Raw genomic sequence first — 23,478 nt, forward strand, 5'->3', positions numbered from 1 at the left:
GGGACTGCAGTGATAGGACAAGGGGTAACGGGTTCAAACTGAAACAGGGGAAGTTCAGGTTGGAGATAAGGCAGAAGCTCTTCCCTGTGAGGGTGCTGAGGCGCTGGCACAGGGTGCCCAGAGAAGCTGTGGCTGCCCCATCCCTGGCAGTGTTCAAGGCCAGGTTGGACACAGGGCCTTGGAGCAAGCTGCTCCAGTGGAAGGGGTCCCTGCCCGTGGCAGGGGTTGGAGCTGGGTGAGCTTTGAGGTCCCTTCACCCCAAACCACTCCGGGATTTCCTCAATGGCCCCAGTCCCGCCTGGGAACGCGGTGGCGCGGCCACGCCCCCTGCCGCGCAAAACCACGCCCCTCGGGCGAGGCCTGTCCCCGCCCCTTTGCTGACGCCATCACCGTGCGCCGGGGAGGTGGGGGGGGTGCGCCCCTGTCGGCGGCGGCGATGGCGGCGGGCTCGGTGTGGAAGGGGCTGGTGGGGCTCGGCCTCTTCGCGCTCGCACACGCGGCCTTCTCGGCGGCGCAGCGTGAGTGACCGGCGGGCACCGGGCTCGGCTCGGCACGGGCCGGGGCGGGGAGGCCGCACGGGAGCGCGCACGGCCCGCATCGTCGTGCCCGCGGTGCGGGAGAGCGGAGCTGGGCCCCGCCGGGAGCGCACCGGCACAGCGCGGGGTTCGGGCCCGCAGCGGGGGGAACGGGAGCGGAAGGGGAAAGAAAGGGAAGGGAAAGGGAAGGGCAACCCGGCGTCCGATGGCGGCTTCACCCCTTCCATGTGCCCCCCCCCCGCCCGGTGCCGTTCCCCTCCTGACAGCGGCACCGGGAGCGCTCGGAGCTGGGGATCGGAGCATGGCTCCGGGGCGGTGGGAGCATCGCTCCGAGCCGGGTCCCCGAGCGCTCCGTGTTGCTGCTGCGTGCTCTCTACACTGAGCGAGCGCCTGACGTGTGCGTGTTTGTGTTTTGTAGATCGCTCCTACATGAGGTTAACAGAAAAGGAAGACGAAACGTTGCCCATAGATGTAAGTTTCAGTCGTGACAACGTCGGTAAGGTGCTGGGTGGATTGTTCAGTCTCCCGCAGTTGCTTTGTTATTTTAACGTGATAAGCATGAAGACAAGGTAAAGCAGGTTTTAACCTGCGCTTTCACTTGAGCTCCCTCCCCTGTTTTCCATCCCGACTCCCAGCGGTGTGTTCTGTCTGTCAGAACAAACCCCAGGTACAGATCTCACTGCCCTTCTTTAGCATCCCCCTGAAGCAGCTCGCCCAGGAATTCCCTGAACTCAGCCCAGAGAGCTTTCGCCTCCGTCTCCTGCTTTGCAGCATAAACATCCTCCTCCCTCTGGCTTCTGCTGGCTGACATTTACCCAGCGTGGCTGTGTGCCTGCAGAACCTGCTTCAGGAAGGGGGGGGGGGAAGGGTCGTTTTCATTTGCTTCAGTTTCTTGGGGGTTTAAATCCCATTTCAGTTATTCTCTGTTCCAGTTTTGCTTAATCAGAAAGGGAAGGGGATCAAATACCCACAACTGGGCACGGCATTAGGATGGAGCAGCAGCTGCCACCACTGCACAGCATGTGCTGGCAGCCAGCTCGCTTCTCAGAGAGAGCATTTAGAGCCTTAAGTATGCAAGAACCAGGGGGTTGTTCTAAGGAGCTCACTGAGGAGCCCTGTGAATCCGTTCAGCTCATGCAATGCAGAGCAGTTGTCCGGCAGCTGAAGCTCTTCTTGGCTCCATCACTGTTTTGCCACACTAAATAGGTGGGGGTATCTCACCTTCCCGTGCCTCAGTTTCCCTGCTGAGATTCTACTCTCATATTCCTACTGCTTTCCCTCATACCTGGTTCCTACTCGGATTTCCACCTCTGTAAAGCATGGGATGAAAAGCACGAGACTGTTTGAAAGATGAGCTATTGGGGGGGTAAATAGTTAATAATAGAAAGCAATGTAGGAAAAGAGACTCTAAAGTATGTGTTGTGTTGTGCCTCTGTTACAGATAGTTCTTCAGACCCTGTTAGCCTTTGCAGTTACGTGCTATGGGATAGCACACATCGCAGGAGAGTTTAAAGACATGGATGCCACTTCAGAGCTAAAAAATAAGTATGTTTTCATTTCTTCCCTTCATGAACCACATGTATCTGCTGCTGTCTGTGCACACTGAGCACTCAAAGAGCTTTGCTGCTTGGGTCTTCTTAAATGCATGTTGTGAACAGTCACGCCTGGGAAAGCCAGCTGTGTCTTTAATATCAGAGTTAGATAAGCAGAAAAGCTGAAATCACCTCCTTGCTTTCCCTCAGCCACACCTCTGCTGTGCAGAGTTGGAAGAGGAATGCAGTGTCTGTATGGGAAGTCAGAGCTCAGCAGCCACAAGCGGCTGATCCTGAGGTGGTCTCAGCCTGTGGGCAATATGCCTGGCTCCCTCTGCCTTTGCTTCTTTACAAGAGTTTGAGTTATTTGTATCTCACATTGAATTCAAGGCAGAATCTCTGAAAGACTTGAGGAAAATAAGTGGTTTTGAATGGAGAGTTTGGAGTTGGACGGGCAGACATGGCCTGTCTGGCTGTTTCCAAGAACACAGGAGAGGATGGAAAGCCAACAAGTTGCCAGGGTTGTATTTCATAGCATTTCATAGCGATTACCTAAACCCCATGGCTTCAGGCACAGAAACAGAGGGAAAGCTGCCAGTAAGCATGAAGGTGTTAACACAAGGGGCAGCTGAGCTGAAGCTGGCACGTTTGGTGCTGCAGGCAGAACTCAAGGAAGGTGAAGCTTGTCCAACCTCTGCAGTCAGTATTTAGGATAGGATAGGAAGGGTTGGAAAGGACCTTAAGATCATCTAGTTTCAATGTAGAACTAGTTCTTCATGCTTGCCTTTGTATTTCCCTCTGTGTTTTTGTTTAAGGAAACATAAAAAGAAAGCAAGAGTCTTAAAGAGTATTAACACTGCCTCTCTACCTTTATATTTTGAAGGACGTTTGACACATTAAGGAACCATCCATCTTTTTATGTATTTAATCATCGTGGTAGAGTATTGTTCCAGTCCCCAGACACAGTGAATTCCTCTTCAAACCAAGATGCTTTGTCATCCAGCTCAGCACTGAAATTCCGGAAGCTGGAAGCTCTGCGCCGCTGAGGCTTTCCCAGCTGCTGATGGTGAACCCAGGACACTGAGATGTAATATTCAAGTCGGGGATGTAAACACTTTTTTTAATTTCTGGAGCAGTATTTATATTGATCTTCCAGACTTTATAAAGTATATATATATATAAACTAATGACCTTTGTACACTGATTAATGAGAACGACTCCATTGTGAATTGGCCACGCGGTGTAAATCACTCGACAGTTATGCTGTGAAACCCACCTTCCCATTGCCCTCTATTAAATCAAGTTGCAGCTGATTTAACTCCAGTGAAAAAAAAAAGCACGCTGGTTTGCACTGCATTTAATGCTCTTTGACAAGAGGGAACGGTGGAGTGCTGGCTGGTTTCTCTGCTTGCACTGCAGCTTGTGGAAGGCCTTCAGAAACGCTGGGTGAACAGCAGGAAAAGGGGCAGCATCTCCTGCTCTGCGAGCCCTGCACACTGTGGGCAGGGGGAGTCAAAGAGATTGCTTCATCTTTGTTTTTCTACGATGCGGAGAAAGTTGTGTGAAGGTTTTGGGGCTTTTTATCCATTATCACATTCTTTCCTTATTGCCTTCCTTCAGTTAAGTGTAAACTGGCCTGTGCTGCCTCAGGCTGCCCAGTATGGGGCTGTTGATTTGGGGGAGGCAGCTCACATCTGCTCACGTAGATAATCTACCATATATCATGATATATACAGATATATAGACACACAAGATAATCTCGGCTTGATTGCCCACTGTAATGCTCTTCTCTCTGGTTGTGAATACAGGGGTGTTTATCAGACAGCTGAATGCTTTGTTGGCACCAGATACAAGTCCCAAATCATCTTCTATGAGTTGTATTTAAGTATCAATAAGAAATACCCATTCTGGCTGTGGTCCAGGGGTAGGGACCAGCAGCCAGCTCTGGTTGTTGGCACTGGTACAGGTAATCAAGTTGTGGTACAGCCACTCCCTTCTCTGCCAACAGAGCCTTTCAGTCTGATTTCTTTATCCAGCTGAGCCCTTTTGTTGATTCCTGTCTTGATTTCATGTAGTGGGACAGATAACACAGCCCTTAACTCTTACTGACACCTCAGTTCTCACCTCCCCTTAGGGCTGAATCGATGCTACAGTCTCTCTTGGTCTGGCATTCCACCTACCTGGCATGGCGAAGGGATGGTAGCTCAAGATACTGATGGGGAAGTGAGAACTGTGCCTGGTCTGAGGCTGTCTCACTGCTGCTTTTTGTCTAACATCTGGTTTTGCTTTTTAACCTGTTAAGAACTGTCAATGGCAAAAGGCTTAACAACAATACTGCATAAACTGAAGCCTCTTGTTCTGACTCTGCCCGTCCTATGGAGTGGGTGCCCCAGTGATACAGCAACATCTGCAGCTGCTGCTCCACAGTCACTCTTGAGCATGTGGCTTTGGTTAGAAAGGGTTACTCTGCCACCTGAAAGTGGCTGAGCTGCCAGGTTACTTCCTAAGGTGTCCTGGTTGTCACAAACCAGCTTGCTGTCACCAAAGGCCTCAAAAATAGCAAGTATCAGGTCAGCTCTGCCACAGACTGCTCTCTCCCTGGGGAAGAGAGCTGCTTGCTGAGGCCACTGCATGGAGGAAGGGGTGAGCATTGGCCAGGTGACCTTGGGAGGCACAGAGGAAGGAATCAGCTGAAGGAGAAGCAAGCAGAAGGTCAGGTACCACCGTACCAGGCTGATGCTGAGGTTGGCAGGAGCTGCTGGCAAAGGGTCTCTTGGGGCAGGGCTCACCCTTCATATCTAAGAAGCCCCATTTGTGGTACAGTAAGGCTGGGTGGACTTGCTGCTGGGGGACAGGGCGAGTGGAGAACATCACCTGCACCTCAGCACGGGTCCTGTTGGCTGCATCAGGTCTCTTCTCGTGACACGTACCTGACTCTCCAGCAGCAATGGTTCTACCACAGAGCTGTACGAGCTATTTTTTCTTATGGATTTCACAATGCCCAATAAAAATGGATATCCTTGAAGTGGCTGGGAGTTGTTGTGTTTATTTCTGAGCAGCCTGGAGCCTGCTGCAGCAGCAAACCCCTGGTGACTCAGTGCTTAGAAGTGACCCCCGAGGACTGACATGAAGCAACTGTGTTCATTACCGGGAGGTAAAGATCAGGGAGAGGAATCAAATCCCTACAAGCAGGGAAGCAAAACATTTAGGAGGGAAGCGTTACTGAGGATCTGCATGTCTTTAAGATTCTTAGTCAAGGGATCTGACATATTTTGCCTTCCTTTTAAGCATAGTAAAAGCTTTTCTATCAAGTGCTCATCCCCTGCCAACCCAGGGGACAGGCTCCTGCAAGGTGCGGTAGTGCAGCAGGTGCTGGGGGAAGCTCTCAGCCTACCCACAGGGCTGGAAATGGTTAAAGTCTGTGCAGCAAGATCACTTTTCACTCCCTGCTCTGCTTTTCCACTGGGGGAGGTTGAAAAGAAAGCGAAGAACTAGGGAAGTTTGCTGCATTACAGCACCCAGCATGACTGCACCCTTCACCCTGGGCTCACCGCGCTCCGGCGGCACCCAGCACTGAACATGAGGGTGCAAACCCCCCCAAAATCAGTGTTTTAGGGCAAGGGCACCTTCCCCAGCACCAGAGCTCCCTCGTGCTCACCGTGCAATGTGCAGGTCTTCAGAGGAGACAGCAAAACACTGCTTGTGCCAAGAGCTGCTTGGGTTAGATTGAAGAGAAAGTCTGCAGCCTCACCCTACGGCATTCAGGACCGTGGTGCCTTGAACCACTGCGGCTCCAGGCTGGGATGCTTCTACTGCATTCAATAACAGAAAAGACACGTGCTGATAACTTGCATTTGTTGCCTTAATCTGCATTAGTTTTGCCAGGCCCGTGTGCCTCCTTCCCACTGCTGCCCAGCGCTGGATTCAAGCTTCTTGGGATAGATTATGGCCCGGTCCTAGCGCTCTGGAGCACCAACACAGCCTCATCCCTGGAGAAAGCAGGGAATGGCCATTTGCTTCTAACTCTGGCTTCCTCATCACTCGCTTCCCATGCTCCAGGCTCCCTCGCCTTTCCCATCTCCACCACCACATCCTATGGGGACATTTCCAACTGGATACAGCCCTCCCCCTTCCAGAGCGGCACCGTTTCTGCTCCTCCTTGGAGCCCAAAGGCAGCAGCTTTCCCCCAGGGCACTGGCGAAAGACAAGGCTCTCCTGCAGCACCAGTGGGGAGCCCCCCCCATCCCTCAGCCCCAAGGCTTGGCAGGGCAGGGAAGCTGCGGCTCGCTCCCTGCTGGCCCTGGCACACTGCCTGCGCAGGGGAAGGGTGAGGAAAGGCGATTTTGAATGTGAAACAAGCAACAAGAACCTTTGCTACCAGCTTTCCAGGGCCAGCACGGGCAGCGAAGGCAAAGCGCTCCTTGGCTTCAGCCTTGAGGTCCACCTTGAAGCTGTAATCACCTGGGGGAGAACCACAGTGAAAGTCAGTCCGGTGCCGGAGCGGGTACAAAGCCTTTTCATCAGCCCCGGGTGGGTCTCAGCGATCGAGAGTGCAACGAAAGCTACATCCTTAAAATGGCAGCGAATTCATTTCCCTGCGCTAACTTGATCTCTTCTCCAGCCAAGGAAGGCAAGCAGGAGTGCAGGGAGGCAGCAGGAGCCGGAACACAGCCCCAGGGCGCTCTGGCAAGGGCCCAGGCTGTGCTGTGTCATGGATTACAGGCTGTTTTCCAAGGAAAAGAGAGAGAAAACCACCACAAAGGTGACATTTGGCTCATCAGACCAATGGCTCACCCTATGCTGGTGATCCCGGGGCACGCACAGACACCCCCCCCCCCCCCAAGGCTGTTTGGTCCCAGTTCATATCCCCAGTGTAGCCCTTGCTGCTGGGTGCTGGATGAGCCAGTTTCCCCAGAGGCACTCGGGAACGAAACAACAGGGAAAGAAAAAATCCCCCCTCCTTCCCCAAGGTGTTTCTGAGTGCGTTTGGAGCAGCTCAGGGCCGGCCAGGCAAGGTCACAGGAGGCAGGAAGACAACAACCATGTGCTGGGCTGCACCCCCAGAGCGTGAGCACAGCTCAGGGAGGGGATCCTGCCCCTCTGCTCCGCTCTGGGGAGACCCCCCCGCAGCCCTGATCCAGCTCTGGGGCAGCAGCACAAGAGGGACGTGGAGCTGTTGGAGCGAGGCCAGAGGAGGCCATGGGGATGCTGCGAGGGCTGGAGCAGCTCTGCTCTGGAGCCAGGCTGAGAGAGCTGGGCTGGGGCAGCCTGGAGAAGAGAAGGCTCCTGAAGGGGAGACCTGAGAGCAGCTCCAGTGCCTGAAGGGGCTGCAGGAAAGCTGGAGAGGGGCTTGGGACAAGGGATGTAGGGACAGGCCAAGGGGAATGGCTTTAACCTGCCCGAGGGGAGACTGAGATGAGCTCTTAGGCAGAAGCTCTTCCCTGTGAGGGTGCTGAGGCGCTGGCACAGGGTGCCCAGAGAAGCTGTGGCTGCCCCATCCCTGGCAGTGTTCAAGGCCAGGCTGGACACAGGGGCTTGGAGCAAGCTGCTCCAGTGGAAGGGGTCCCTGCCCGTGGCAGGGGTTGGAGCTGGAGGAGCTTTAAGGTCCTTTCCAACCCAAACCAGGCTGGGGTTCTGTGACTCACCAGCAGCTGCCTTCCCTCAGGGGAATCCAGGGCCAGCTCCCAGGAGCTGCTCTCACCCCGTTTGACCTGACCACAGCAGCAGCTCCCTGAGCATCATCCATTGGCAGCTGAGCCCCGGCATGCCCTACCTGCATTGAGCTCCCTGCCAGCCCCATGCTGCTGCTGCAGCGCTGCAAGTGCCACACATTCAGATCCCTGTTTTCCAGCAACGCTCCCACAGGAGGGTCTGAACGTCACACACTTGAAACAGCCTCTTCCAAAGCTCATCAGTCCCCCAACCATCTCTTTTTCCACTGGCAATCACTTTGGATAGCAGCTTCTATGCTCTGCCCCCTCCTTGTGTGCGGAGGCAGGAGCCCTGTATCCAAGATGCCATTTAAATACACTTTTACACAGCTAAGAAAGGCAAGGCTCTGCAGCAGCTCAGGTCAGAAGCCAGAACTCCACGGTAAAGACAAGGCAGTACCACTACAAGTGCTTACTTGCTTAAGGCAACTTCACTACAGTCCTACCACTTCCCTCCTTCCAAGCTCCTGCTTTCTCCAGCTCCAAATGCACACTTCCAGCCAAAGGCACCCACTTCAGCCACCCCTGCATGGAAACGAGCCCTAGGGAGCCTCATGCCCCAGAGCCAGGCTGGTCAGGGAACACAGGAGCCCACCACACACACCAGAGTTTAGGTGGGATTTCCAGCACCAAGGGAGGTAATTCAGTGTTAAAGACCGAATTAGGGCATGGATTTCATAACCCTCTTTGCCAGCGACACACTGCATGACCTTGGGTAAGTCCCTCCATCCATCATTAAAGGCTCTCCCAGAGGAGTGCCACAAGACTTTAATTAGCAGCCCTACCTGTCCTCAAGATAGCTTTGTCCCTCTTCTGAAAGAGCCAAGTGCAGATGAATTGGAACAACCTCATTTTCACATCCTGCAAGCAAACGGGATGCAGGCTGCTCTCGGATCAGCCCCTCCAACATCACCAGCACAGCTAAATGTGCCAGCTGTGCATGGAGGGGTTTAATATGCTGCACAGACTGGGAAACAGCTATTTTTCTATGGGATGTCACTGCTGAGCAGCTGCATTGTAACCATCTGCAATCAGCAAAATGCCCTTTTTTTAGTGGTTTTATCACTTCTCAGTCTTGGGGAAGAGGGCTCATTTGTGTTTGTGTCCTGCTCATGAAAGCACCCTTGACTCCTGAGGCACCCACTATCAAGAGATGAGCTACTACAGCAGCCAATGCTCATTAGAACACCTTCAGCCGCCTACACTCAAACCCAGTTATACTGCCAGGTTTCTAAGCTTTAGAAGTCGCACCCAGACAGCAGCTGCTCACACCACCAGCACCTCAAGAGATGGAATGCGCCTGTCCACACAGCCAGCAAAAGCCCAGCTCCAGCTAGCAGGAAGCAGTTGCCTATTGTCACAAATCCAAGACCTCGGATGGCTCCAGAGCCCAGCATCCTTCTCTGCAAGGACTGGGCGAGCTGAGATCACAGCTGCATGATGAAGCAAGAGGGGAAACCCTCCAACTCCATCCTTCACAAGAGGCTGAACCTCTCTTTGATATATTCTGTGTTAAATATTTACTAATATAACCCTAAAATACGCACACACTTTGGGAGAAAATGACCAGAAACCATCTCACTGCACAAACAGAGCCTTGCCCTTGTGATGCTTTGTAAACCTCCTGCTCTCTGTGAGCCTTTAAGTGTTTTAAATGGGCACCCACTGTGAGGATGCTTCACAAATAGCTCCATCCCTCCTCCCAGCTGCTCAGCAGTGGCGATGGGAACGTTGGGATACAGCAAATAGCCAGGGGTGCCCAATATTTTAAGGGATGTTATGCAAGACTGCATTAGCAGAGTGACAGTGACTGGGACGACGGCAAGCGTGTATAAATGCCAAGGATCCGGCTACTTCCACTGCTGCTGGAGCTGATCCAGGGCTAGGAAACAGCCATGAAATTCCATCTGCAGATGTGAAGATGAAGCTTCCTCAAGCTCTCAAAAAACACACATAAATCTTCAGCACAGCCATGATCGGAGGTTTCCACTCCACTGCCTTGCCCAGGCCAAACTGTTCTTCTGGGCTTCACCATGAATTCAGAGCTTCAGCCCAAGTTCAGAATCTTAATGCACAGCAGCTTCTTCAATAGCTTCCCAGCTCATGCTAAGTAAAAGAAGTGATGTTTTCTTTACATGGCACCAGCAGTCACCATTCCTGGTCCACTCGTGCAGATGCCAACCCAGGCAAGGCACATGCACCTATGTTCTTTTCTTCCACTGGGTGAGCTCAGCACAAAGCTGCACCAAGTTTAACTCCCTCCTTGGCACGTTCTGCTTCTGAACTCTGAGTTACCAGATTTGCTCTACCTGAGGAGCATCTCACACAGCTCTAATGCGAAGGCTCTGAAGTGGATCAGATGAAGGTGAACCAGCTTTCAGCACATGCAAGCGGCGGCTGCCTGTCCCACCAGCAGTACCCACAGCCCCTACATGTGCTCCCTGCTTGATGGACAACAGGGTTCCCACTACCAAGAGACAGTCACAAACACCACTGCTAAAGGCAAGGCAAGGGTCTACTTCCAAGGATGAAACAACACACCAGGTTGCAGCTGAACTGGAACAGAGAATGCCAGGTAAGTCCAACCTGTTCAGTTTAGCCTTCCCTCCCTGAAATGATCACAAGATTCAGATTTACAAGCACAGCTTAAGAACTGCTCCAGGCCACAAGATTTTTGCTAAATCCCAACGCATTATTCTTCTCCACTTTCTTCCTTTTCCACTTAAGACAGACTTCAGCTTGTTTTTGCAGACCTGAAAGCAGCAGCTCCTTTTAAACCCAGTGACTAACATCCTTCCTTCAGATCTCTGCCAAACCTCCTTTCTGCCAGATCTCAAGTGTCTTTGGCCTTGTTTCCAGCTTAACTAGGCTGCATGTCCTTCAAGTCAAGCACAGCAAGTCCATTTGCTGAAGGTGTGATGTTGCCTTTTGCTGGTATGAAGTAGTTTAGCTTATTCCATTGTCGGTTTGTTAGCCAAGTCATTGCCACTCCTATTTTTCCAGCAGAACTTTCTTAGTGGATATTAAGCAATAGAAAAGAAAAACTCCAGCCCCTGCATTGCTGCCATTTCAGGCAGCCAGGTTAGAGGCAGAACCTGCAGAAACCTTCTAGGGGAAGGGGGGGAAGGCATAAAAATAGGTTGGTTTGTTGTTTTTTGTGAGTTTCCTGTAAAGGAAGATACACAACTGCTTGACCACCGCCAAGCCAAGCACAGCACAGTAACATCCTGAGTGGCTTTCAATCTGAAGGATGCCCATCACTTTGTGATGCTGGTTAAACCAGGGCAAGAATACCCTTAACCCATTTGTAAATGCACTGTGCAAACAAACAGGGAAGAGCAGCACCTAACAGGTATTTGCCATCAGTGACCAGGCCTGGAGCTGCAGGACTCTGGGCTTGCTTGAAGAGGAAAACTCCTTCATGCTTACAAGGGAAAAAATACTGATGAGCAGTGAGGATATCTACTTAAGAGAGGGTCAGGAAACGCATATATACAGGTATCCAGACTCCAAAGTCTCACACAATCCTTCTGCTCATGGCAGGAATAAGCACTTCATTTGTTAGTTCAGATTGCTAAACAATGCTCCTTACAGGAAACAGCCAACATTCCAGTTTAACTGTGCCAAGTTATTTCAACCTTAGATAAAGGCTCAAAAACCTAAGTTTCAGCAAAGCCTGTGCAGCTTTCCCGATTCCATCCACACATCCATATGTGTCCGTGGAGCCGTGCTGTCTCCAGGGCCCTTGCTGAGGAGCACTCCTGTTGTGCAGAGGTTCATCTGTCACACACAGACTGGACGTGTGCTCAGGAACGCAGCCACTGCCCCTGGGGTCATGGTCTCCATGCAGGAAAGGCAAGACCTGACACCAGTGTAACCTCTCCTGGCTGTCCCACTTGCACGCTGGAGTGAAGGGTGTCATTCGAGGCTTGTGCTGTGTTTGTTCAATGCATGTTCCACCAGATCCAACACAGCAATTTGTCTTGCAATGAACTGTCTCCATTAAGATTCTCCTTAACATGGTTGTGGGCATTTTCTGCTTCTTCAGCAATGTTCCTTTTGTGTTCCATGTGGGACACAGGGCTGTGTGCACTCAGATGAATTACCATTGCTCCTTTATCTTCACCTCTTCTTATGAAAACTCACATCCAGTTCACCACAAGGTTTCTTCCCTTCTAATATTCTGAGGCCAATTTCAATTTCTTCAGCTCAAATAATGGTGAGGTAAGGGAAAACTCTCACTGCTTCTACTTGCATGGACTGATTTCTGAGATAGAAGATTCCAGACAATGAAAGGCACCAGTTTCCTGTAGCTAATTTGTCAGCCAACTGCATCACGTCAAAAGAGCAGGTTTGCATCCTAAGAAGGTCAGTGGTTAAAACCTCAGCCCCTCCTCAGACACACTATCAGCAAGTGAGTGTCTGGAATCAGGAAAGAAAACTAAATAGCCATTAACTCTATGGAAGAAAGCTGTCTCCTCTTACCAGTACCACTGCAAAAATAGCCTGTTACATGCAACACGATGCATGCAACCAGCCTCTTTTAAAGTGAGGTATGCACAGTGTATCTGACCCTCTGTAAATAAACTCCCTTGTAAGAATCCAACATTAGGCATGGGAGGCCTATCATGGTGACGTACAGCTTCCACATTAAGTTTTGAAGGAATGAATCTCCCTTTGTATCATTCCAAGGTATTTTCTGTGTCAATTTTTCTTTAAGTCTACAGATGAGTAAGTTGTTTTTAGGAGAAGAATGAGGGCAGGTTTACAGTAATGCCTTTCCTTAGGTCACTTCATTCACGTAACACCGCCACAGAGATTTGCTGTTGCTGGATTTCATTTCCTTCTTGAATTTCACTGGTATAATCCCAATGCTTGAACTGCATCTTCCAGAGAAACAAGGCCACTGCTTGAGAGCGGACGGAAAAGCTGTCTCACAGGCTGGCTAGTCCTAAAAATACCTGTAGGAATGGAGAAGTACAGGCTCACCAGCTGAACGCTGCTTCCCTGCCTCTTGCCTGCTGGCTAGGCAACCAGAACCCCCAGGATACTTGCAGTAGGAGGTGAAGAGCTAGTAAACACGAGCACAACTTCAACCTGTCTTTAAAAGAAAGCTGTTAGAGGATGTTAGGAGCGAACAACTGAAAACACACAATTATCAGAAGAGCCGCTTACTACCGCAGGGTACTGCTTTAAAGGAAAAGAAAAATCATTACATGGAGCTGCTCCAGTCTTCTTTATGTTTTGTGATAATAAAGTTACCTTTGGATAAAAGAGTTAGAGGAACGGAGGAGAGGACACCAGCTCAGGTAAACCAAAGGTTTGCTAAACTGGAACCTTTAACACTGAGTGAAAACCTGCACCCCACGCAGGCTGAGCTGAGCGACGGAGCAGGTACTCCAGGGTGCAAACGCATCCTGCATCTCCCACCACAGGCTGTGTTTGAGGGCGTGCAAGACCAGGTGGGGCTGCAGTGCAACTGCTCACTGGTGGTACGAAACCACTCGCAGTCTGTCGGTAACAGACAAGTGGAGGAACTCGGTGCTGCCCGCTACAGACTCCTCAGATGAGCGCTTCTTAAAAATTAATAAAATGGTTTATTTTATATATACATATGTTCCAAAAAAATTTATACAGTTAAAATAGCAAATTAGTGATCTGGTAACAATACTGTTCAAAATAATCTCTTTTGTATGAACATTAAAATACACGGTTTGTTAAAAGCGTTTCCTTTTAGTGCTTCCAAAGCACAGCGTGTGCCAAGGCCACCTGAAGAGTCTCCGTCCTCCTCACAGGATGAAAGAGAACTGAAGTCGGGGACCTGGGAAGCCTCAGGTGCACTTTGTCTGCAGACAAAACAGAAGAGAGTCTGAGGTAGATTGTTTAGTGACCAGCGGGTGGTAACAGTCACAGGGCTGTCTTTAGCTTTCATTAACACAATAGCAGTTTCTTTACTCTCAATCTACACTGAATCTCAAGTTTAAAGGCATGGCTAGCAGTTCTTGGGAACAAGACCCTTGTCTCTGTGGTGGCAACATGCAATTTTACCAGTGCAGGTGTTTCTGGGAGGGTTTTTTTTTGGGAACACGGGCTCTCTCCACGATGCAGACAGTGTGTGCATTTGACAGTGCCCCATTTTTAGTGCAACCTGCTGCCTATAGCACGTAAATGTCTAATGACAGCGTTCAAATGAGTAAATTCTCATCACCTGCAGGAGGGGCAGCAATGGGTATTTTCTTCAGCCTGTTGAGCAAATAGCACCCTCCACAGGAAAAAAGCCACACCTTTCATAGCAAATCCTTAAGGTTATAGCCCAGCTTCTGCCGATAGAGGTTCTTAAAGTTAAAGCTCCACTGCTTCTTCTCAGACTGTGACAGTAAAATCACTTGACTGCCAAGATGGTGAGGGCGGCAGCGACATCCTCTTCCACTCTTCTGCGGCACAGCAAACTCATTCCTGGTCCATATCCGTCCGGCTGGTACATTATTATCTACTGTTGACATGATTAACTCTGTTGGGTAGGCTGTTGAACTCTAGTTCCTCTAGTATTCTCTCTAAGTGTTGTATTAAGACCCGTTTTTTAAACCTGAAGAAGAAAGGGAGAGCAATTTCAGTTTGCATCTTCCAAGAACACAGTTGAACAACTCAAGACAGGACAAGGGCTGATGGGTTTAAACTGAAACAGGGCAAGTTCAGGTCAGATATAAGGAAGAAGCTCTTCCCTGGGAGGGTGCTGAGGCGCTGGCACAGGGTGCCCAGAGAAGCTGTGGCTGCCCCATCCCTGGCAGTGTTCAAGGCCAGGTTGGACACAGGGGCTTGGAGCAAGCTGCTCCAGTGGAAGGGGTCCCTGCCCGTGGCAGGGGGTTGGAACTGGATGCACTTAAGGTCCCTTCCAACCCAAACCATTCTATGGTTCTAAGACTATTCATCCACAACGAATCATATTACCAGGGGATCCTCTTTTCCCAGTATGGAAGAGCTCGTTTCATTTATGCCATTAGAATGGCCAGAAAATGTGATTTAATGCAGCCACTCTTGCCCAATGCACTCAAATTTGGGGCTGGTCTTCTATAACAACCCATCTATGGAGTTTACATTTAAACTTTAAGTAAAAAAACATTTACTCTATAAAAACATAATAGTTGTTTGAGCACTAAAACAACTATAATAATTGAAATACAGCAAAAAGGAAAACAAATTACTAGTACTGGAAAAGTTTGATTTACTACTTATCTAAATCAGCATAAGTCATTCATATCTGTACAAACCTTGCTGCTTCCTTGATAGCAAATTCAATGAAATACTTCTGAATTTCCATAGGTCCTTGCACCTCCTCAAGGAGAGAGAAAATTTTTTCATAGTCTAAAAAGAGAAAGAATATAACAATTCAACCATTTATTAAAAAAAAAAAAACAACCTTGAAAAATGCATTTTCAATAAAACTTAACAGTCAAACAAAGAAACAAAGCCCAGCTCCACGTGACTGTGTAAGGCAAGAAAAAGCTCCCATTAACTTTATGCACACAAAGCAGGTGTAATCTGAAGTGATACTGAAATGTGGCACCAAAGAATTAGGTTCTCCGTAAGAGCAGCAGCTAGGAACATCAGTCCTTAGAAACTGCAGGCTAGGGAGAGCAGCGTCCTATCCCCATGGCTGCTGCTTCTGCCTCCTGCCTGAACTCTGCAGCAAGAAAGGTGACTCACAGTGAACATAGTACTATTTTACTCTACAGCACCACTTCCTAGACATGAATTTGGTATAAGATTAGATGAGCCGACCTTGCAAAAACAGGAAGCAAAGACATACCTAAATAAGAAGTTTTCAACCATCCTAAAAATAAAATACAGATGCAGCACAAAAATGGCTTCATCTCTCAACAGCATCTGTCTGCCACAATGATTATAGACCTCAAAATACTAAGTATGGGCAAGCAATCCAAGATCAGAAAGCCAGAAGAGTTAAGAACACTCCATTATACTGATTACTGGCACTTGACAATGCATTAGGGGAAGAGCCAATAGTATAATTTGTAGAGATAATGCACTCAGACACAGAGCATATATGGGACATCTGCCATTGGCAAACCCTACAGCACATACATCGTTTGGAGTTTCAGGTTAGTGTTTTGATTTTGAGCCTGTACACAAGTACAGGCAAAGCACGTAACAAAAGATGAGGAGGGAAGTTACTTTTCCTCACAACAGTTTAGATTTTGAGGGGTTATCAAACCTTACCGGAAAAAGGAAAAAAGCAATAGCAAGTCCTCAGTTCTTAAGCATTTGCAACAGTTTCCATCAGTAATTACACTGTCTCCCAAAGTAAAACAGTTAATGGCAAAGTGATACTTTTAAGATTCCCTTTGGAACATATTCCAAGATGGACCCTTGTAGCTACATGTGTCTTTGCCTTCCAAAGGAAGCTTTGAGGGGCACAGAGCAACAAAGTACACTACGCACACACAAGGAGCAGGGCAGCCTAAGGCGGAGCATCTCATCTCATTAGATCATCAGGAACCAAACCAAAAGCTCTGCTTTCACAGGGTACCTTTTACACCAGTTAACCTATCTTCAAGGGCAAACAAGGTCACTTGGCACTCAACTTCCCAAGCCCTGCTGGCTGAACTACAACTCACTTGCCCACCAGTGTTTACGAACTTGCTTCATTTTCTGCCCCTCCATTGCTCACATGCAACAACCAGAAATGACTCAACATCTGAAGTTGTACGTGGACTAAAAATAGCTCCTTATTTCTAGGAATAACACCATACATAACACATTAATAAAAAACACACACCCACACAGGAAATCCAACTTACTTCTTCCAGGTTTGCGAACCTCTCTCATCACTTTAATTTTGATATCAGCATTGTTTCCCTCCAGCATCATAGGGGTTATCTTAAATGAATTTGGCACCGACTCTGAAGTAGACTCCATGGCCCGTTTTTGGTCCTCCCCAGGCACGCTGCAATTTAGAGGCCCTCGAACAAGTGCGTTGGGACCAGGTTTATGATCCAATCCATCTTCACTTAAACAATTGAATTCAACAGGTAGAGAGTCCAAGTCATTGGGTAATACTTCATCCTCTCCCGTAGCAGCTGGAACCGAAGGACCCATTTGCACAGGTAAGCCATCCATCTGCTTTTCCAGTGACTGACAGTTCTCTGCTTTCTTCTCTCCATTGCCATCCTGGACAACACTGTTATTGGTATCTATAAATTAAACACAGGTATCTTACTAGTGTGTAACTACAAGATCAAAAACGCACAAAAGGAAGTAGTTCTGGATCCTTTCATGTCTGAAGTAGCACACAGTGATGTGACAGTGCTGGACAACTCTCCAATACCTGAGGTGACCAAAGGAATACTTCCCTTCAGACTGTTACCACCTCATCTCACTATCATGAAGCCACCATTTTCGCTTTTTAATTCCAGTCTTCATTAGCTATAGCAGCAGCCTGTTTATCTAGGCCAACAAAAGCAACTCAGTCCTACTGCACACTAAAGCATAAGCCTTATAAAGCACTGAGTCAGCTCAGAAGGCACACAAGAGTGCTTTGCTTTCTTTTTAAATCATTTGTGAGCGTGCAGGCTGCTGCACTACAACTCAACATACCTTTATTTGCTGGGACACCTTTGAGGTTCGGATAGGATGGGGATCCAGCAGCAGATGGTGGCCCTTTCCCACCAACGTGGTTGGTGACGACAGGCGGTGACTGTGGCCGTCTCAGCAGTGGTGACATGCTTCGCCTTCTCTTCAGTGATGCTGGAGTGTTGAGCTCTCCAGGACGCTTGATCTTATTCTGAGGCCCAGCAACAAATTCATCTGCTTCATCTATCATCATACCCTGAAAAGGGAAAAAACACCCCCAAGTTTTAAGAACAGTACATAAGAGAAATGACTCCATCAATGAACTGATGAAACAAGCTCCTCTGTGCTAAAACTCAGGTGGCTTTCCAAACGCTTTACAGCTCTTGGAACAGAGTTACCTAATGTACACTGTAACCAGAGACAGAGCAGTGCCACACCAGCATGATCCTTCACACATTTCACCTGAACCACGTGAAAGGCAGCAATCCTGTCCTCAGATGACACAAGAGCTACACAGGTTAGCAACACACTGCAGTTGTGAGAGAGAAATTCTACTCCCAAATGATTTCAAGTCAAGGTGTAACAGATAGCGTGGCAACTCCTACCTTCTTGTCCTGTTTAAATGGATTGCCAAACGTATGAAGTCTTTTTGGTTGGTCTGGGTCAATCTCCCGAAGGGGTGAAGGCATCATTTTCAGGTATTCCTGATAATTCCCCATTTGAGCAACAGGAACACTGTGAAGGCAGTCTGCAACAGAACAAGAGAGATCTTACTTTAGAGTCTACCTTAAAACTAAGGCAATACAAACTTCAAGCATTTTAATTGCAAGTGCTAGCATTTAAGAACTAGAAATGACCATTTCTTCTCACTATGGAGGAAGAGCTGGAGACCACAGCTTTAGAAATAAGGCTGGCAAGAGCTGAGCTTAAATGATGGAAGAATGAAACAAAAGCAACTTCAGTCTCTATGCTAACAACTGCAGCTTTAGACTACTAGCACCCAACAAAGGTAAACCAAAAGAAGCTCCTCTCTGCTTTATGGCTATAAAGCCCACACCTACTGAACCCCAGTGTACAGGAAAGCTCTCCCACAAAACTTTTTAACATTCAAAGCAAGATGACATCTTGCATGACCCAAAGCAAAAGTTTCCTTCTTTCCCCTTCAGAGTCAAAAGGGCATGGACTGAGAGTCAGCAAATGATGCAATGTCCATATCTGCTCCCAGAGTGAGGGCAGAAAATGCTGTTTCAGGGAATAAAAGAAACAAAAAGCTGTTCTCTCTCCCGACTGCTGAACGACAGTGGCTCCTTACCTTCATCCTGCCCCAAGATAAGCCTGTGTGTTTTCAGAAGATTGGTTCTCATTCGAGTGAGCTGGTCCAGAAGACTGCGACGAGGAATATCATAGGCATTTCTGAATGCCTGAGGCTTCAAATCCTAGTTTTAACACAAAACAAGGAACTTTCAGTTAACCAGTCAGTTCTCACGCAAGGAGAAATTCCTCTATGAGCTGTAATAATGTTAGCTGTTCATTATCCTGAAGTCACTTCAGAGCCTCACAACAGGACAGAGCGGACTCAATGGCTGTCTTTTCAACAAGACCTTACTGTGCACTAGTACTTCCAGTTTCATCAAGGCCAAGCATGTTAAGTCCTGAGGAACACCACAAGCAGGGATTGTCACTTAAAACACTTATCTCTGTTTACTACTGTGGCATTTCCAAACAGTCCCAAAAGCAAGTGCAAAATGTGCATTTACTCTTCTCACCATTTATGCCTACGCTGCATTCTTCACGCCTCAGTGAAAGCACTCCCTTCCTTCCTCTGCACTAAGTCCATAAAAGTTACCCATTGAGAACAGATGAAGTTAACTGCTTAATCATGCACGATCACTCTGTGTTTACCTTGTTTAACAGTCCTATGTGGAAGCCAGCGAATTCTTTAACGTTCATTTCCGCCAGTCTCAGTGGAGATTCCCCAGTGATCCCTTGCAGCAGCTGCTTAAAATCCCTACTGTGTACCAAGGAGAGGCCACTGGAGTGGTTTTTCACTTTTATTCCAATTTCTTGTGGTACTTTCTTACCCACTGAACCTATTATCCGTTCCGACTCTATTTTTGTCTAAAATGGAATCACACCATGAGTTATCAGCAGGAATTGCACATTTCCAGTATAAAACACAGTACATTAACAGAATCAAACTATGAATTTAATTCCCAACTGCTCAACAAACAGGAGAACTACCTACCCCGGGATATATTGGATTACATAGATTAAATCTCAAGTAGAAAGAAATCCTAATGTGCTAACATATGGGAAAGCCATTTAGCCAGTGTATCTACATTAACATGCCAGTAGGAGATCTGTGAATATCCCTGATTTTGCTAAAAGTTTCATTTTTTGTGTCCCTAAAGAATCATCTTTCAAGGGAAAGGGGAAAAAATAAGGAAAAAGGAAGGTGGGATAGGTGGGATGCCTTAGGTTACTGTAAAGTTGCATCTAAACCAACAGTATTACTCAGATACAGTAACATTATTTCAGGTTTTATTATTGAAACCACCTAGACAAGCTAAGGTTTGCACTGTACGTTTGCAACAAGATAAGGGAGAGAAATCATTTTATTCAGTAAGTTTCCAAAACCATATTACTTCTCAAATTAGCAGAGATTTCTTATTACAGCTACAGATAACTTCACTGTATTCAGCTTTAACTGTAGCAAAGGAAGACTTTCACCCACTTGCAACACCTCCACAAGCACCCCAACCAACCAAAACCCCAAACCCCACAGTGACTGCAACCCACTTCCCCCAGCTCTCATCCTCTGCAGGGTTTGCTTCATTATCAGTGGGAAACTCTGAGTGTCAGGACAGCAGGAGCACAGCATCGTTCTGTCTGTCCCTATACAGGAGCTTATAATGCATCCAGCACATTGACACTGTTTCATGTGCTAAGAATGTCTGTGAAAACCACAGAAGCCATCTCAAGCCATTCCAACTCCATATTGCAGATAAGTAATGGGAATTTGGATATCATTAAGTTATATATCACAGAAGTTTGATGTCTAATAGTCACTCGGGCATTCAGAGGCTTTTGGAACGTATTTTGTGCATTCTTTAAGGAGGAGGATTTTTTCCTTTGTAATTATAAAGGCTGCACTGCTTCCCCACTGACTTCTAGACATTAAACTACTGTCGGAAGAACCATTTGTGCTGAGGAGGCATGGCTTTCTGACAGTTACACCTGAAATGGCATTCTCAACAAGGAGAAAAAGATACGTAAGACTATTGGAAGTCTTCAAGGGCTCAAGGCCAAGTTGGACACAGGGGCTTGGAGCAAGCTGCTCTAGTGGAAGGTGTCCCTGCCCGTGGCAGGGGTTGGAGCTGGAGGAGCTTTAAGGTCCCTTCCAACCCAAATCATTCTGTGGTTCTATTTCCCAGCAGGTCATGTTTAACACATAGAATACATTTGACCCGAAGGAAACAGGAAGCTCAGATATAAAGCTTGAGCTATGATTTCGTTCCCCATGGACAAGAACATTCACTTCTTTTGCAGCACGCACATTGCCAAGGCACATGTGGAAATAAACATGAGACAGAGCAAGCCTCCGACTTCAGCTGTGAAGAAGGATGGCAAGAGGAGTCAGTAATCCAATTAGTGATCATCTTTGGACCTTAAAGATCTAGTAGATACTTAAAACATAGTTGAACAGGTCTCCTTTGTGCTCCCCTCCACCACTTACAGAAGGCACAATCACTGGCTACAGAACCACTCTGGATTCACCCGTATTTGCAGTGGAAATGCTCCCCAGTCTTCAATTATAGTATTTGCTGTACACCCATATGAACTCCCACAGGGATTTAACTGCTTTATAATGAGATTACCACAAACTAAATAATCAACGCACTTCTAATTGCAAAGGTTTTATCAATACTACCTGTTGGCTGAGTTTTTTAAGGTAAGAGATAACACTGTAACTAAGTCCACAATCTAAATTATCTGATATCAGATTTGGAGCTCCCATCATCCTTAGGGCTTTCTTTAATGGCTATAAGGAAAACAAAATACACAATAGTAAGAGAAGAAGTATTTAAAAAGAAAATTGATAAGCTCAATTACAGGAAGCTAAGGCACACAGATCAGTGCTCTAGCTTTTCCACTTTTGGCCACTAAAATTCAAGTCTATTCAGATAACATGTGACATGAGTTTGGTAGTCTAACTAGCACGCAATGGACATTATGCCACATTACCAAGACACCACACAGAGTGGTGCCACTGGCAATTTCCACTCAAAGGCTCAGTACCAGAATAGCCGGGATGATGCAAGTCCATCTTGAGGTGCATTGTCCAAGCTACATGTAAAAGGTGCCTCCCGCCACCCTCTATTTAGCCCAGGCAGTTCTCTTGGTATCAGCTTCCCAAGTTCTAGCACGCCACCCACATTAATGAACAAATAAATCTGCATTTTCCTTCTCAAGTTACAAAAATAATGCCAAATTGGGTTTCTCTGAACCATCGAGTATTTTAGATCAAAGCTTATTTAATATTTAATGAACAGAAAATACATCTACTATCTGAATACAGTTACTATTACTCAATATTACTACAAATGTATTTACTACTACATATTTGAACTGATCTACATACCTCTACAAAGCAAAATGTTTACTACCTAAAATGTCATCATAATTGCATCAAGTTTACTAGGAAGAGGTCTGATGCACAGGACTCTGGTGACACCAGCCATTATACCCAGGAGGATGAAATGAGTAGAGGAACATACCAGTAAGTAGTAAGGAGGCATTGTTTTTAAGTAGTTGTCAAAAGCCTGTCGCCACTTCAGATTTGGCTTAAGTTTGTGAACCTTAAACAAGTCATCTGCAACAAGGAAAACAACAGAAGAATGTTTCATTTATACCATCCCAGACCATTCGTGTTATCCAAAATTCAATGTGCCAACTTCCAACCCCCCTTTTTCTCCTCCCTCCACCCATCTCCCGGTGGGGCTTCCCCCCAAAAACTGTTCTTAACCTCAGGTTTGAAGCATTGTGGATCCCCAATCCTAGCTGCAATGGACAAGTCCTCATTACAGGCAAACTTACAAGGTACACCAGACTCAAACCACACAACTCCTAGCAGCATGGAAGGTGCAAGAGATCACCTCCCTTGCCTCTTTCCTGCATCGTCAGGGACTCCCTGTATCTGACTTAACCAAACAACACTTATTTGGTTCAATTTCCATTTTCAGCCCAGCTTTGCTTTGTTCCACCTGTATGAGGAATTCTGGTCTCCAGGAAAAGCATTTTGGAGCATGAAAGGGAAAGAACAATGAATAAATCAGAGCAGGGAATCCCTCTGGTCAGCTTTGCAGCCACACTGCCTGCCTCCTGCCACAGCAGCAAGCTCTCCCTCTGATACAGAGACAGCCATTAGCTACAAAAACTGCTGCCCTTTAAGAGATGGGCAACCAGGCACATTATTTCCTTTGGATACTGGTTCAGAAATACCTTGCTCACACTAGAGGTGTGCATAGTGCTGTTAGGAATCACTGAGTTGCAGCATTTGCTGCACATGCTATAAACTGTAACAGTGATCTCTAAAACATCACCACAGTATCCTGCAATTTATTCTCTGAAATCATGGATAATCAATGGAAATCAGGTTTCTCCTTAAGCAGGGCAAAGTGAGGCGAAGGGAAAGATATGCAGCACTGGAGAAAGGGATGTCCAGGAACTAACTGGGGAGAGCTGCAGGAGACAGATGCACAGAAGAGGGTGTGCGAAAGACAGATGCAGCAAGGAAATTGGTTTCTTCAGCTTGAGCTTTCATGAAGATAGATTTGGAGAAGGAAATTTGACTTGCAGAGTATTCTGCACAAACCAAACAGATGTTAAGAGACCATTTCCCCAGTTCTCATAGTCAAAGCATACTTGATTTCAGGTATTTTCCAATCTAAATGAGTTCTGTCTCATATATAAGGAACACACTATAGATGCTACTTGTTCTTTTCCCTGTCCTGAAGGAAGTGGGGTGGAATTTGAGAGGACAAGTTACAATTCCATTTCAAATCTCAGTACACCACATGCTTAGCACTATTACCCAAAAGAACTTGTGAT

General features: G+C 47.4%; 2 protein-coding genes across 7 annotated transcripts in view; one reads left to right on the forward strand and one right to left on the reverse strand.

The window, feature by feature from the left end:
* The first annotated feature begins 409 nt into the window (after window positions 1–409).
* On the forward strand, window positions 410–3,247 carry MMGT1 (membrane magnesium transporter 1). Its single transcript, XM_061446226.1, has 4 exons — window positions 410–518; window positions 955–1,007; window positions 1,978–2,081; window positions 2,952–3,247. Exons 1-4 carry the CDS (start codon window positions 437–439, stop codon window positions 3,112–3,114), a joined length of 402 nt encoding a protein of 133 aa, XP_061302210.1. The 5' UTR covers window positions 410–436; the 3' UTR covers window positions 3,115–3,247.
* Window positions 3,248–13,492: 10,245 nt separating this feature from the next.
* Window positions 13,493–23,478, reverse strand: part of LOC133265582 (integrator complex subunit 6-like) — a 40,178-nt gene continuing 30,192 nt past the window's right edge. For 2 of the 6 annotated variants that reach the window (XM_061446260.1, XM_061446258.1), the window contains exon 11: window positions 22,146–22,240. Coding sequence is in view for 2 of the 6 variants with exons in the window: in XM_061446257.1 (XP_061302241.1) it covers window positions 14,266–14,365; window positions 15,048–15,141; window positions 16,596–16,988; window positions 17,392–17,623; window positions 17,973–18,115; window positions 18,680–18,803; window positions 19,270–19,485; window positions 21,299–21,409; window positions 22,146–22,240 (1,508 nt within the window). In the remaining 4 variants the exon portion in view is untranslated. Of the gene's footprint in view, window positions 14,366–15,047; window positions 15,142–16,595; window positions 16,989–17,391; window positions 17,624–17,972; window positions 18,116–18,679; window positions 18,804–19,269; window positions 19,486–21,298; window positions 21,410–22,145; window positions 22,241–23,478 lie in introns of those variants that run through there. The other 4 variants (XR_009742026.1, XR_009742025.1, XM_061446257.1 and 1 more) reach the window with 4 other exon arrangements.

Source organism: Pezoporus flaviventris, unplaced genomic scaffold (assembly GCF_033815535.1).
Source record: "Pezoporus flaviventris isolate CSIRO_AGI_PZ_B2104156 unplaced genomic scaffold, CSIRO_AGI_Pfla_v1 ptg000005l, whole genome shotgun sequence".
In the NCBI taxonomy this organism is placed as follows: Eukaryota; Metazoa; Chordata; class Aves; order Psittaciformes; family Psittacidae; genus Pezoporus; species Pezoporus flaviventris.